Below are 14,422 nucleotides of genomic sequence, written 5' to 3'. Positions count from 1 at the left end.
TGTATATTTTAACTTTTGGTTCGTGTTTCGTGACTACTTTGAACATAATTTGAATTTCTCAGTAAGTACTTATAACTTAGGTAAAGAATAATACTTTTCAAACAGATTTAATAAGCCATATACATATATCCATTATAATAAGAAAATTGTGTGTGAAAGAAAGAAATTAAACTAACATAATCACGAGTCACCAAGTTAAATCAAATAATGGCACAATATTTTGTGATAAAAAGGCACTTTTGAAAATTGTATATTTTTATTTATTTGTATATTTATTGTATTAAGTGTAAATGCATTACAATATTGCTATTCATTATAAATATCTCCCCTGAGTAAATTTCAAAACTTATATTTTAATGCTTTAAAAAAAATGCTTTAAATTTTATTTTCATAATAAATACATTTGAAGTATCGTTTCTTTTAAATAAAATTTGTCATACAGTTACAATAATTATTATAAGCTTAAGATAGATTTACTGGCAGTTCAATTTTATGAATTGTTCGCTGAGGTTAAAGAAACTTACTATCTCTGTCATTTGAAAATTATTTTACGAAAGAAACATTGATACTAAAATTTTATTTAGGAATTGAAATATGATATTTAAAACTTGATATTTTTTAATAAATAAAAATGTTGTATCTGTTTGACGTTATTAACATTATCTATACTAATATTATAAAGCTGAAGAGTTTGTTTGTTTGTTTGAACGCGCTAATCTCGGGAACTACTGGTCCGATTTGAAAAATTCTTTCGGTGTTAGATAGCCCATTTATCGAGGAAGGCTATAGGCTATATATCATCACGCTAAGACCAACAGGAGCGGCGCAATGCGGGTGAAACCGCGGGGAACAGCTAGTATTATTATAAAGCCCGTTGGTAATAATCTTATTTTATTACTAGGAACTACAGATATATTTAAAACATTAAACTAATTTATAACTAAATCACCAAATCCACACCCGTGTTTCCATTTTATTTTAACACATTAATAAATAAAATATAGTTGGTTAACTCCATTTTGTATACCCGCTAATGAGGTGCTATAAAAATATATATACGTCGCTCCTAAACAGATGGACCAATTTACGTGTGTTTCTATAAATAGAATTGGTCGCTAAATCGTTATGATTATTGCAAGAAAAATTAAGAAATTAATATTTAGGGAACATAATATTATAAATATATATTTTTTAATCATTTTATTGCATTGTATTTATTTTAATGAGTGTAGAGGTAAAATAAATTATAAAGAGATTCACGAGATTCTCTATCAATCTTTCTTCCCACCTTTTTTATAATGTATTTTTTAATTTATTGCCAACATTAATATTATCGACAATAACATAATTAACATTTTGTTGTCACTTTTACAAGCATAATTAAACACGCTCTATTAGAAAAAATAAATAAAAAATTTCAACCAAAAAAATTATCTTCTTCAAATCAATCTTAGGTATTCCAAGACAATTTACTTTTTTAAACTGTCAAAATGACAAAACATTAATAATCCCGCCATTTTTTTTTAAATTTAAATAAATTATAATAAATAATAAATTAAAATATCGTATTATAAAAATGATAATATTAAAACTATGTTCCTGCATTATGATTTATTTACACTTTGAACATATTTTTTTGAGTTTTTATAAAGAAACTTGTATATTTTTCACTATTTTGATATATTATTATATTTAAATAACACAAAATTCGCACTACTTTGGCACATTATTATTGTCTATTGTTCTATATGAATATCACATTATACAAATTCGTTTTAAAATTCGCAGGTAAAAGTATGAAATATTTATCATTTCTTAGCACCATTTATCCATCAAAAATATATAAGTAAGATTTTTTTAAGTTTGGCAAATTAAAATCTGTAAGTACTAAATTACTAATAAGTTTCTCCGTATGTTATATTTTTAATAATAATCCACTGAACATAATTTGATAAAATTTTTCATGAACATAATATTTGATGACCTTTATTTGAGTCACTCAAAAAGCTCGTCAAAATCTGAGATACATTTTAAATACGCGAGAAAACCGCGGGCGAAAAGCTAGTTCAATAAATCTAAATTCGAACCCTCAAAATTTAACTTTTAACACAAGAAAACAGTCCATTTAATAATCCCGAGGTCGCATTATTTGCTAATAACAAGGGGTTATGTGGTATTGAGCAATTAAATTGTCCAACATGGGCCAAAGTGTTGGGGGTGACGTCACAGGCGAGTGTCAAGTTCTGGGCCATAGCGGACGTGGGGGTCAGGGGTTTGAGTCCCGCGATGTCGGAGGGTTTGAAGATAAGTGACCCCCATGTGGGGTAAGCGCCCCAGACGATGAGGGTAGTTATGATTTTGGGCCCGATTCCGCCGACAGCCTGGAAGTAGAAAATATATTTAATACATCCATAATATGATTTAAAGCTTCAATAGAAATGTATTGTAAGGAAAAAATTGTAGTTTTTGTTACAGAATTTTTCTAATATCTATATGTGGTATGATAACTAGTTATTATTGATTAGTAATCAGACTACTCTATTTTATTTAACATCATTTATGTGATATCTATAATTTTAAAAGAAAAATAATAATCGTGAATGATAAAGTGTTTATTGATGCTTGTCTTTTTTCACGTCGCAACACAATTTTGTATAGTTTTGTCTGACTATCTTGATATAAGCACATTTTTTCTGTGTTAAAAAAATCTCACTCCGATGGAAATTTTCCTATGACCACGCAACGAAAGCTAGCAAAATATATAAAAAAAATTCTATTTTCAAAGCTAGCAACACTCACCATCTTTGAAGTGGGTATGTGGGCAACACCAGCCACTATAGCATTGGGGGGAGTCCCCACGGGCATGTGGAAAGCCATGGAGCAAGCTAGTGTTGCTGGCACCATGAGGTAGCGGGGGTCCATGTCTAGAGTTCGAGCCTGGGGGAGGAAATAATTATGAATTAATAAAAAAAATTTGAAATAGAAAGTTCAATGTATAGATAGGGTTCTAGCCTTGGGAAAAATAAACATATTAAATTAATAAAAAAAATCCTGGAAATAAAGGATCAAATATTTTTTCATTGGGTTTTGGGAGCTTTCCTGTTTAAAGGTTTTAGCCTGGGGTTAAAATGAAAATAAAATAATATAATTATTTGCTTAAAACATGGTACAGAGAAATGGGTAACAAAATTATAGTAGGAGACATTAGTAAATGTATAAAAGTAACATCCGCCCGTGCAAGTTTTTAAGAATGAAACAAAGAATCAAATATTTTTATACAGGATATTTGATACTCTTGGACGCAAAAACTGCTGATTTAATCTATTTTTAATTTGATATTTGAGATTGAGATAGACAGAAATAGGTCAAAAAGTCAGAATTTTAATAATATCCGACTTTAGCAACATTTTTGAAGCCCCATGAATCACAAGACCTTTGATATTAAAAAAAAAAGACGGGTTGCACTGGGGGAGTGCCGGCAGAAGTGAAAACTTGATTATTAACGTTCAGCATGTTTGATATCCATCCGTCTTACGCTTTTTCGATCAGGTCTGTCGTGTCCTGACGCGAGTTTAAGATTTTATACCCATTACAGAAAAAGTGCTCAACGCCGCTAAAGAAGTTTTCAAAGTCTTACCATATTAGCCAAAACTGGGAGAATTAAATTGGCAATCGCCACGTTGGAGGTGAACTCGGTGATGAACTGCGTCACCAGCACCACCACCAGCAGCACGAGCGCCGGGTGGAGACCATGTAGACCCGTCAGGGATGTTCCGATCATGGAGGATAAACCAGTGGCCTTGCTACCCTCGGCTAGTGCGAAGCCACCACCTGGAAAATTAAAAAATTAATATAGTTAAGTGTTCCTTCTTTCCTCTTTCTAGTTAAAAAAGAGCGTGTGGTGTCAGAAGTGAAACTTCTTTGGCAAGATTCAAAGATACCAAAATGGTCGCCTTACTCCATGACGTGACGGTATTGCCATGACGAAACCTTGAAATCTCAACTATCTAATCTAAAGAAGTTTCACTTCAAAATTGTGTTAAAAAAGGCCACTTTCTCAATTAATAAACAATGTTTTTTTCAAATAACTTACCAAGTAAGAAAAGCAATCCCCACGGGATTTTTTCCTTCAAAATGTTCCACGTGACAATACTTGGCGACGGTTTGGATTGCACCAATTCTTCATCTGAAATAAATAAATGTTATAAATACTATACAGGTATAACTTATTTTCACATCGCATCACATCGCATGACGTCACATCACTACATAGTATAAAACAAAGTCGCTTTTTCTGTCCCTATGTCCCTTTGTATGCTTAAATCTTTTAAACTACGCAACGGATTTAGATCCGGTTTTTTAGGGTTCCGTAGCCAAAATGGCAAAAACGGAACCCTTATAGTTTCGTCATGTCCGTCTGTCCGTCTGTCCGTCTGTCCGTCTGTCACAGCCGATTTACTCGGAAACTATAAGTACTACAGTGATGAAATTTGATGGGAATATGTGTTGTATGAACCGCTACAAAAATATGACACTAAATAGTAAAAAAAAGAATTGGGGGTGGGGCCCCCCATACATGTAACTGAGGGATGAAATTTTTTTTTTCGATGTACATACCCGTGTGGGGTATCAATGGAAAGGTCTTTTAAAATGATATAAAGTTTTCTAAAAAACATTTTTCTTAAAGTGAACGGTTTTTGAGATATCAGCTCTCAAAGTCGTAAAAAGTATGTCCCCCCCCCTCTATTTTTATAACTACGGGGTATAAAATTCTAAAAAAAATAGAGGTGATGCATGCTAATTAACTCTTTCAACGATTTTTGGTTTGATCAAAGTATCTCTTATAGTTTTTGAGATAGGTTGATTTAACTGTAATTTATTATATTTGCTGCTACGGAACCCTTTGTGCGCGAGCCCGACTCGCACTTGGCCGGTTTTATTTAATAGATAGAGTGATTCAAGAGGAAGGTTTTAGTATATAATTTATTCGGTTTTAGACAAAGCGGGCGAAGCCGCGGGCGGTAAGCTAGTTATAATATATGACATGAAAATCATTTGAATTTGAATTTGAAATTACAACCATAAAAATAAACCATTAAATCACATATCAAAATTGTTCTTACTACCCTCAATTCTTACAAAACTCAATAAGTTCATATATATTTTTATAGATTTATTTTGTTTATAATCAAAATAGTCATTTTATATGTATAATAAATCGTATATTTTTTTATTGTCTGTTAACAAGCCGTGGCAACTTGTAATTAAAACAACACTCGGCTATATATTTGTATCTTCTATATCTGTAATCATGTAATGGTGTATGTTTTGTAAGTTGTCCTAAATAAATAAATAAATAAATTATACTTACAAGAAGAAGACGACGAGAAGAATTTGATGAAGTCCATAGACATCGGTAGCACGAACATCAGTATCACAATGAGAATCGATACCACGCCGTCTTTCACTTTCCTGAAAGTTTTTGATATTATTAAAAAAATTGGTTGTCTGAAAAGTCGGTTTACTGACGAAAGTTGAACGTGACAATGTCCGATTGTGCTTCTTTGTCGCTCGTTCCGCGCTCTCGCTTGCACTTCAAGCCTTACATGGAACGCCTCAGAGCAAGGTAACGCCGCATGAGTCATGTTTTTTCGTCCCGGCTCCATCGAAAGACGTTGTCACGTCAAAATCTTTATTATCTGTTATTTTTGAAGTGAAACTTCTTTAGGCGCGTTGACATTTCAAGGTCACGTCGTGGCAATACCGTCACGTCAGGGAGTAAAGCGACGACTTTGGTATTTTTGAATCTTACTAAAGAAGCTTCACTTCTGATACGTGTGCTTGGCACACACGCTCTTTTTTTGCTTCTTACTATATTTAATTTTAATTGTATTAAATAAAGTGAGGTGAAAACATATTTATTTGTCTAGAGTATTGAATCATTCCTGCATTTACTAAAAGTCTTAAAAAACAGCTCAGGGTGAAAAAAAAACTTTTGAAACTTATTTAAACATATTATTTATATGTATCTACATTTCTCAAATATGTAAGCTATTGCTATTTTTTAATTAGGTATGTTTATATGTATGTGAATATATATTACTAGCAAACCGGGCGAACTCCGTTTCGCCACCAGAGACACCTTTTCTTTGCTATAAACCTCACGGAGCCCGAGACATTTCCAACGAATGCAAAACCGTGGAAATCGGTTCGTGCGTTCTGGAGTTATAGCGTCAGGAAGGAAAACCCGACTTATTTTTATATAGTAGATGTATGTACATAGGTGGGATCATAAAAATAAAGTAAATTTGTAAGTAGACGATCAGAAGTGGAATGAAATATAACTTACATGGTGGTGATGACATCAGCCCATCCAGGCATGAAGCCGGGCTTCCTGAAGATGTACAGGAACACTGCAAGGATGAACAGCATACCTGACGACTGGAATAAATATTTCAATTATTATTATTGACAAATCTTTCATTATAACAAGTCTTAACTAAAAGTTATAACTTGCTATATAAATAAAGGACTAAAAACTTAGTTATTTGGTAAAAACCTTGATCATCACCGTTTACAGAAATATATTAAATTCCTATATTAAATTAACTTTCACGCTTCAAGCTTTCTTTTTTATTAACACACTTTTATTAGGCTTTATCAGTGTGTTTGTATTTAACGGACTGTTTTATATTTTGATTTTACCCACTTTAAGGGCTGATTTTTCAATCCTTGGTTAAAACTTATTCATCGAATAACATATTAAACTACCATTTCAAAAATATATTCTAATTGTCCGTATATGACAGTTTACAGGTGACATTTTAAAATGTTCATGTAATACTTTATTGGACGGATAAATTTTAACCAAGGATTGAATAATCGGCCCTAAAAGGACAGATTTATAGATTGTACACTTTAAAGTTTAAAATTGTCGGCAATACAATATGTATTTTCATGAGTTTATGTGTGTTGTTTGGAAACAATATTAATTATTAACTTACTTGTACATCAAAATTAAAGTTTTTAACTTATTAACTTCCATTTATCAGTTTTTAACCGACTTCAAAAAAAGGAGGAGGTTATCAATTCGGCCGTTTTTTTTTTAACTTATACTTCACACAGAAATAAATGCCATACCTTTTCATGGAAGGTGACAGGTCCCAAGCCCTTGTATTGGTCTTTAATCACTCTCATGGTGTTCTCTGAGCCTGTTGATGCGGCATTCACTTTTTTGGCAGCTTCACTGTTTGGTCTGGAAAATAAAATAAACCCATTATTAAAAATATTGAAAATTACTACATGATAGAAATTTCTAGATACTTTCTTTCTATTGGTGAAAAAATCATTAAAATCGGTCCAGTACTTTCGAAGCCTATAAAGTTCAAACAAACAAATAATTAAATCTCTTTATAATATTAGTGTAAACTAGCTCTGTCCCGCGGTTTAACGTGTAAATGAGATTTTCCTTTTAATCCTAATGTGGGAATATCAGTATTTAAAAAAAGCTAAAGTTACTCATTACTACATGAGCTCATGCAGCACATGAGTCAGTGATAGTCAGTGAAATACCCTCAAAATCAGTCCAGCTTCCAGTCCAGTTCCAGAGATTAGCCGGAACAAACAGAGACAGAATTTATTTTTTTAAATTACTATTTTGGTATAAGTACCATGTATACATCCATATGGTTTTAGAAAAAGGCAGTTATTTTAATATTACAAACAGACAGTCCAATTTTATTTATAGTAACGATGTAATACCTGAAGAGTCCCATAAAAGTGACTTGTAGGGAGATCCACACAAGTAACTGCATGAGCAACATGGGCGGCATGCTGTACGCCATGAACCAGAAGAAATCCACCGCGCCTGATATCTCCGGGAACTCACTGGAAAAATAATTAATTCAATTTATAAAAAATGTAGTTTGGTTTTATGAAACCACGGTAAAAGTGAAACTTTCCGAACATTGCTTTATACCTACTCGGCAGCCGACCGTCACGCGACATGCGCTACACAGACCAAAAAGTTTGAGACGATGTAATAAAAGTTTCACTTTAATAAACTATCTTATCGCCCGCGGCTTCGCCCGCTTTGTCTAAAACCTAATAAATTATATACTAAAACCTTCCTCTGAATCACTCTATCTATTAAAAAAACCGCATCAAAATCCGTTGCGTAGTTTTAAAGATTTAAGCATACAAAGGGACATAGGGACAGAGAAAGCGACTTTGTTTTATACTATGTAGTGATAGTGATAGTGATAGTGATAATCAAATAAATGGAAGAAAAATAATAAGACTTACTATACTTATATTATATTCTTTATTTGTAAATTTTTGTTTTGTGGAGTCAAATACATATTTATTTCTATATTTTCAATTCTTAAACAGTTTGATCGAGTAGAAAATTTAATTTATAGTATTGTAAAAAAAACAACACTTAATTTCGAAATTTGAATCATTGGAAAACATTTTAAAAGCTACTATTAGTAAGAATTATTTAATGGCAACACTCAACATTTTGTCAAAATTAACTGATCATAGACAACTTGCAACGTATGGGCGTATTCAGAAAGAAAGCTGGAAACTTATAAGCGCTTTCCGGCGCTTGTCAGCGCTGGTAACCCGCACAGGAAAATATATATGAACCCGCGCCGATAAGCGCTGACAAGTTCCGACAAGCTTCAACAAGCGCTGGTCAGCGCTGGGCGCTGCCATATAAAATTTGTCTTGGTCTGCTTCATCCTGCTTCCTTTGTGTAGAACGAACGCTGACAAGCGCCGGTAAGCGCTTATAAGTTTCCAGCTTTCTTTTTAAATACGCCCTATGCGTACAAGCAAAGACACCAAGTTTGTGTAAGTATCAAATGGTCATAAGTTTATAAAGCGGTAAAATGGTCGTTTTTAAGTTTTTAAATTTTTTAAAACGACATCTAAGCATCATGAGTTCGTGATTCCAAATAAAAAATAGAGTGTGTGCCGAGAACACGCGTCAGAAGTGAAACTTCTTGGACAAGATTCAAAGATACCAAAATCGTCGCCTTATTCAATGACGTCACGGTATTTCCATGCCGTGACATGACGATTATACTCTCATCGCGCCTAAAGAAATTTCAATTCAAAAATAAAAAGAAAAATACATACGAATCAAAGATGCCCTTGAAAGCAGAGTTAGTAGCTGTTCCCACGAGTGTACCGCAACCGCCTAGTGTTGAAGCATAGGCTATACTCAGATAGTAGCATACTGTAATATCGCTTGGGATTGGGGATCTGGAATGTAAAATGGTTATTTTAATGATTTGCTTTATGCTGCTGTTTTATCAGCATTTATTTTCGACTGATTTTTACGAATTTTTGAAGTGAAAACTTCTTTAGCGGCGTTGAGCACTTTTTCTGTAATGGGTATAAAATCTTAAACTCGCGTCAGGACACGTGACCTGATCGAAAAAGCGTAAGACGGATACCATTCCAAAATATCAAACATGCTCAACGTTAATAATCAAGTTTTCACTTCTGCCGGCACTGCCCCAGTGCAACCCGTCTTTTTTAATAACTAGCTTTGTCCTATTGCTTCTTCCGCATTTATTTGAAGAATTAAAATGTATTAGCTAAGAACGCGAAATGCGTTTATGTACTCTTAGAAAGGTTTTTCCCCGTTTCTACAACTTTTTGCCATTGCTGTTCTTCTATTGGTTGATGACTTTAAATAGCCTTTTTCAATAATTGGATAATCCAACACAGACAGTAGGTACTTTTCAATTAAAACCTATAGTTCTACAACTCCTTGTTATTTTATCTTGCTTGTTAGAATTTGTAGAGAACAACATTACAACGGCTCCATTTTACAAAGAATACTCACTCTTCTTCGCCGTTTTTGTCTTGAGCAGGTTTTACGTCCTTCCCATTTTCGGGGAGAGCTTTTTTCTTGTTTATGTAAACGTCTCCTAATCCTTGCTGAAAAAGAGAAAATAAAATAGTAATTATTATTAAATGATATAAAGAATGATATCATTTATCAATAATGCTGCTTTTTATTGGTAAAAATTTTGATTTACACAAAAATTAATTTTGATTTAAGTACATAAAAATTAAAAATGGACCCATTATGTAATTTTTTTAAAGTAGTACACAACTGAATTATAATAATAATTTTGGAAGTGTTCCAAATGCATGACCTTAACAAAGAGAGAAAAAGTTCCTTCGTGAGCTATAAGAATAGCCAAAAATACCTTTCCCAATTTCAATGTAAATAATCCATAGAGTATTTTAAAAACAAAATTACCTGTTCAAAAACTTCCAAGATGGCTTCCACGATGGGCACCATCATGGTGGTGGCAGCCGCGTTGGACACCCACATCGATATGAACATCGTCACAAAGGTAAGCCCGAGGTTTAACCTGTAACCAAATACAATTTGTATGTGAAAATATTAAATACTAGGTTTCCGCCCGCGGCTTCGCCCGCGTTTTCAAAGAAAAACCCGCATAGTTCCCGTTCCCGTGGGATTTCCGGGATAAAACCTATCCTATGTGTTAATCCAAGTTACCCTCTATATGTGTGCTAAATTTCATTGTAATCGGTTCAGTAGTGTTTGCGTGAAAGAGTAACAAATATCCATACTTACAAACTTTCGCCTTTATAATAGTAATAGGATTTAAAATACAGTGAGATTCTTGTATATTTAGCTTCATATCTGATACATAAAAGGTATGGTTCGTATTTATTATTAGCATACGCAAAAAGCTATTAAAAAAGGTAATCAAATAAAGCTCAAACTCTTGCCTCTTAAAACAAATAATGACTGTAGTATTAAACTAGTCTTCTAGTAGACTCGTCTGTATGATAAAAAAAAATGTGTGCGTTTACTAGTGTACACACGTAAGAAGTGAAACTTCTTTATGACCTTATTTTTCAAAAAATAATTTACTATTTGCAATTTTACAGAAATACGTCGAATCACGAGTGGTAGGGATAAGAAAAAGATGGCGCGTAACGGAAAAATGTCACGCGTAACGAAAAAATGTTACACTAAATTTTTTTCCAACCCCGATAAAGAATTTTCACTTCAATAATGAGAAGGTAACAATATGTATCTACGTATCTTATAACATTACGACTTATTTGAATCAAGATCTTAAATCTGAGCTGCTACGAAAAAAGCACTTGCGGCATAAGCCCAGCATCTTCAATTAAGATGCATTATAATTTATAGCCTACCTTCTATGCGAGCATCCGACCACTTGTACAGTCCACAGCGCCACCCGTTTAGGCAGTTTCGAGTGCTGAACTCCAGCAGCAATCATAAGCCCACCCATGAACATCATATTTGTCTCTTTCATGTACGCAGCGCATGTTTTATCTGAGTCCAGGATGCCCAGGGTGGGAAAGAGCACGATGGGCAACATGGAGGTCACTGGGAGGGGGAGCAGTTCTAAGACCCAGTAGGTGGCCATTATGAGCACTACATACATGCATTTGAAGGCCTGGAATTTATTAGATAGGGATTAGAGATTTAAAAAAAGCTTATTCATTTAATTCAAGGAGCTGTTTTCCTATATAGCTAATTGTTAAGTTCATTTGAATTGGTCAACAACTTGATCTATAAAAGCGAATTATTAATTGAGAAACTAAAGTATAAAATTCCGATATTATTGCTACATTCCAATAAATACTTATTGGCTATTGCAGGGTTAAATGTAATAAATTGTTGATGGAAGTTGTAAGCTTACGTTTGCTGATTCGGATCCAGCGTTTAAGATTGGTATTGGTAGTAAAATTATAGGAGTGAAGACTACTATTAGAGCCTTCCAATATATTGATACAAATAAACTAATTCTTTGCCATAGGGATGCACTTGTTCTGCCCTTTGAGAAATAATATGTATTCCCACTGTAAACGAAAAAAGAACACGATTAATATCAATTTGATAAACATATAAAAATAATAACATAGAATTAAAATGATTAAAACGCACCGTGCTTCATCGCCAATACCATTTTCAACGGCGTTAGACATTTTGGAATATTTACTAAAGTTCCGTTATTTCTTCTTTCTTCTACCACATTCTCCAGTATATCTGCAAACAGAAATATTATTTTATTGATATGAAGGAAGCTAACTTAAAACGCACAAAATTAATAAAATAAGAATTTTAAATTGTGACTTTTAGCGCCATTCATATGACAAAGAAAATTACACTATGGTTAAAAAAAATCGTGGCTTATCAATTCAAATTGAAACGTGAGTCTCTCAAATTCAATTCTTATTAAAACATTGCATTGCATTTAAAACGAAATTATAACTCGTATTATTGAAAATATTCCCTTCTATTATAAAAAGCTTTAATTTTATCAAAAAGGCTCTGAACGTTACTGATCTGGCAAGAAATCCGTTATTTGTCAAACGACTTGTCATTTGACAGCCATGACTGATGACATTGACAGTAGATAATTGGCTCGGCTAAAGCGTACGAAAACATTGTATTTATACACTATATTCTTTTAAATACAACAAATTTAGTGATAAAACCTTAATTATTTCTTAAACATTAAAGTTCTGTTCATGTTTAAGTTACAGTGTACACCAAAATGACTGAACAGGAGAACAAATCAGATACCGAAGGTAAGTGCTACAATAATATACATTTATCTCTTATTTTATGATATAATTTACGTAAATCTAAATTAAATGATCATAAATATGTTATTTGTATTCTATTTAGCACGTTATTATATCAAATGCTAGTTTCCGCTTTCAATAACTTTAGTAAACATAACCTATACTTAGGGCCGATTTTTCAATGCTTGGATAAAACTTATTCGTCGAATAATGTATAAAACTACCATTTTAAAAACATATTCTAATTGCCCGTATTTGACAGTTTACATTGACATTTTAATATTATCGTGTAATACTTTATTGGACGAATAAGTTTTATCCAAGCATTGAAAAATCGGCCCTTATAAGAACAAACTAAAAAAGAAGTTACGTATAATAAACAGGATATATTATTTACAGATCTTATATATGTAATATAAAATAATTACTCATAATAACAGCCTTTCTCACTAATAACTTTAAATTAAATAGCTAGTATGCTGCACACAGAAATTTTATAGTATAAACAACAGAAAGTATGATTCTGGTACTGTTATCAAGATGTTCGTATTACTATAATTTGATAATAGCTTTAGCAATGAAGAATATACATAAGAGCAATAAATTATTAAGTGAATATCATTCAAATCCTATTGAATATTTGTTACTACATTTGCTGCTGAGACACTAAATCAGCAAAATAATATAATATCTTGGAACCAAATAATTGAGGTGTAATAGTTATATACAATATTAATTTATATAGCTTATTGAGGTGCAAGTTTGTCTAGAATATATAATAAAACTATGAATAATTTTTAATTAATATTTACCATTTACCATAATGTTTTTACACTAAGTTGTAAAATTGTAAATAGCAAAACAATAATATTTTTCCCATTAGCGTGCTGAGTATAAACAATTAAAACCAGTTAATATAATGACATAATGTACATAGTGCATAACTTCAAGACGTAATGTTTGTGTTTACTTGAATAAGAAGTTGTAAGATAACTTAAAACTTCTAGAAGGATAAGCCATTTTATAAACAACATGTATTTATTTATCTAGCTTTCCGCCTGCGGCTTCGTCTGATTTGTCGAAAACCTAATAAGATATATACTAAAACATTCCTCTTGATTCACTCGACCTAATAAAAAAATGCATCAAAATCCATTCTGTAGTTTTAAAGATTTAAGCATACATAGGGACAGAGAAAGTGACTTTGTTTTATGCTATGTAGTGATTTGTACATGCCATTCCAGCAAATGTCTTTCATAAATATACAGATTTTTTACTAAATTTTGTAATTTATATTGTTATTATTACAACTAAATAAGTGAATGTCCATCAAACACTTTAATACTCATATTAAAAAACAAGAAAGTTATGTTTAGGGGCCGTTCAAGTATTACATGACGCAATTTGTGGGGAGGAGGTTTTGCAAAACGTTATGATGCGTTACTGGGGTACAGTAAAATGTTACGGTGCGTTAAAGTTACAAGGGAGGGAAGGGGGGTCCAAAACCTTCAAAAATTGTGAAACTTAATACTTGAACGATCCCTTATCTAAAATTGCTCATAGCAAAAAAAACTGAATTTAAAAACATAATGATGTTTTGATGTTCATTGGTAATAAACAATGGGATTTTATGACAAGGTTATGGTGATACTACGGTATAACTTGTACATTTAACCTAGCATTATGTGATTATTTACAGTTATAAATTGCCTTGCCAATCATTAAGTTTTCTTTGACACTGAATTTATTCATGATAGTTAAGTCTAAAAATAGGATTTGTAAACTTGTAAAGGTATGTAGTTTGG

At 32.4% G+C, this 14,422-nt stretch overlaps 2 protein-coding genes across 2 annotated transcripts in view; one reads left to right on the top strand and one right to left on the bottom strand.

Moving 5' to 3' along the window:
* Positions 1-1,249: 1,249 nt before the first annotated feature.
* Indy (tricarboxylate transporter protein I'm not dead yet) overlaps positions 1,250-14,422 on the bottom strand; it is a 38,488-nt gene continuing 25,315 nt past the window's right edge. Inside the window, exons 2-15 of the mRNA XM_089708655.1 lie at positions 11,974-12,075; positions 11,729-11,888; positions 11,217-11,482; positions 10,282-10,396; positions 9,859-9,953; positions 9,144-9,269; positions 7,762-7,887; positions 7,141-7,255; positions 6,350-6,441; positions 5,372-5,472; positions 4,094-4,186; positions 3,638-3,831; positions 2,800-2,937; positions 1,250-2,381 (exon numbers count right to left, since the gene is read on the bottom strand). Coding sequence (XP_089564781.1) covers positions 2,097-2,381; positions 2,800-2,937; positions 3,638-3,831; positions 4,094-4,186; positions 5,372-5,472; positions 6,350-6,441; positions 7,141-7,255; positions 7,762-7,887; positions 9,144-9,269; positions 9,859-9,953; positions 10,282-10,396; positions 11,217-11,482; positions 11,729-11,888; positions 11,974-12,014 — 1,947 coding nt within the window. The 5' untranslated portion in view covers positions 12,015-12,075 and the 3' untranslated portion in view covers positions 1,250-2,096. The remainder of the gene's footprint in view (positions 2,382-2,799; positions 2,938-3,637; positions 3,832-4,093; positions 4,187-5,371; positions 5,473-6,349; positions 6,442-7,140; positions 7,256-7,761; positions 7,888-9,143; positions 9,270-9,858; positions 9,954-10,281; positions 10,397-11,216; positions 11,483-11,728; positions 11,889-11,973; positions 12,076-14,422) is intronic.
* PIG-S (phosphatidylinositol glycan anchor biosynthesis class S) overlaps positions 12,443-14,422 on the top strand; it is a 45,167-nt gene continuing 43,187 nt past the window's right edge. Inside the window, exon 1 of the mRNA XM_089708696.1 lies at positions 12,443-12,620. Within this exon, the coding sequence (XP_089564822.1) occupies positions 12,587-12,620 (34 nt within the window). The 5' untranslated portion in view covers positions 12,443-12,586. The remainder of the gene's footprint in view (positions 12,621-14,422) is intronic.

This window comes from Colias philodice, chromosome 21 (genome assembly GCF_061535455.1).
Source record: "Colias philodice isolate Cphi_HAF_F1 chromosome 21, ilColPhil1 Martin Lab GWU primary, whole genome shotgun sequence".
Taxonomy (NCBI): domain Eukaryota; kingdom Metazoa; phylum Arthropoda; class Insecta; order Lepidoptera; family Pieridae; genus Colias; species Colias philodice.
Note: the sequence above shows the minus strand (reverse complement) of the source record. Positions and strands in the feature narration are given on the sequence as shown.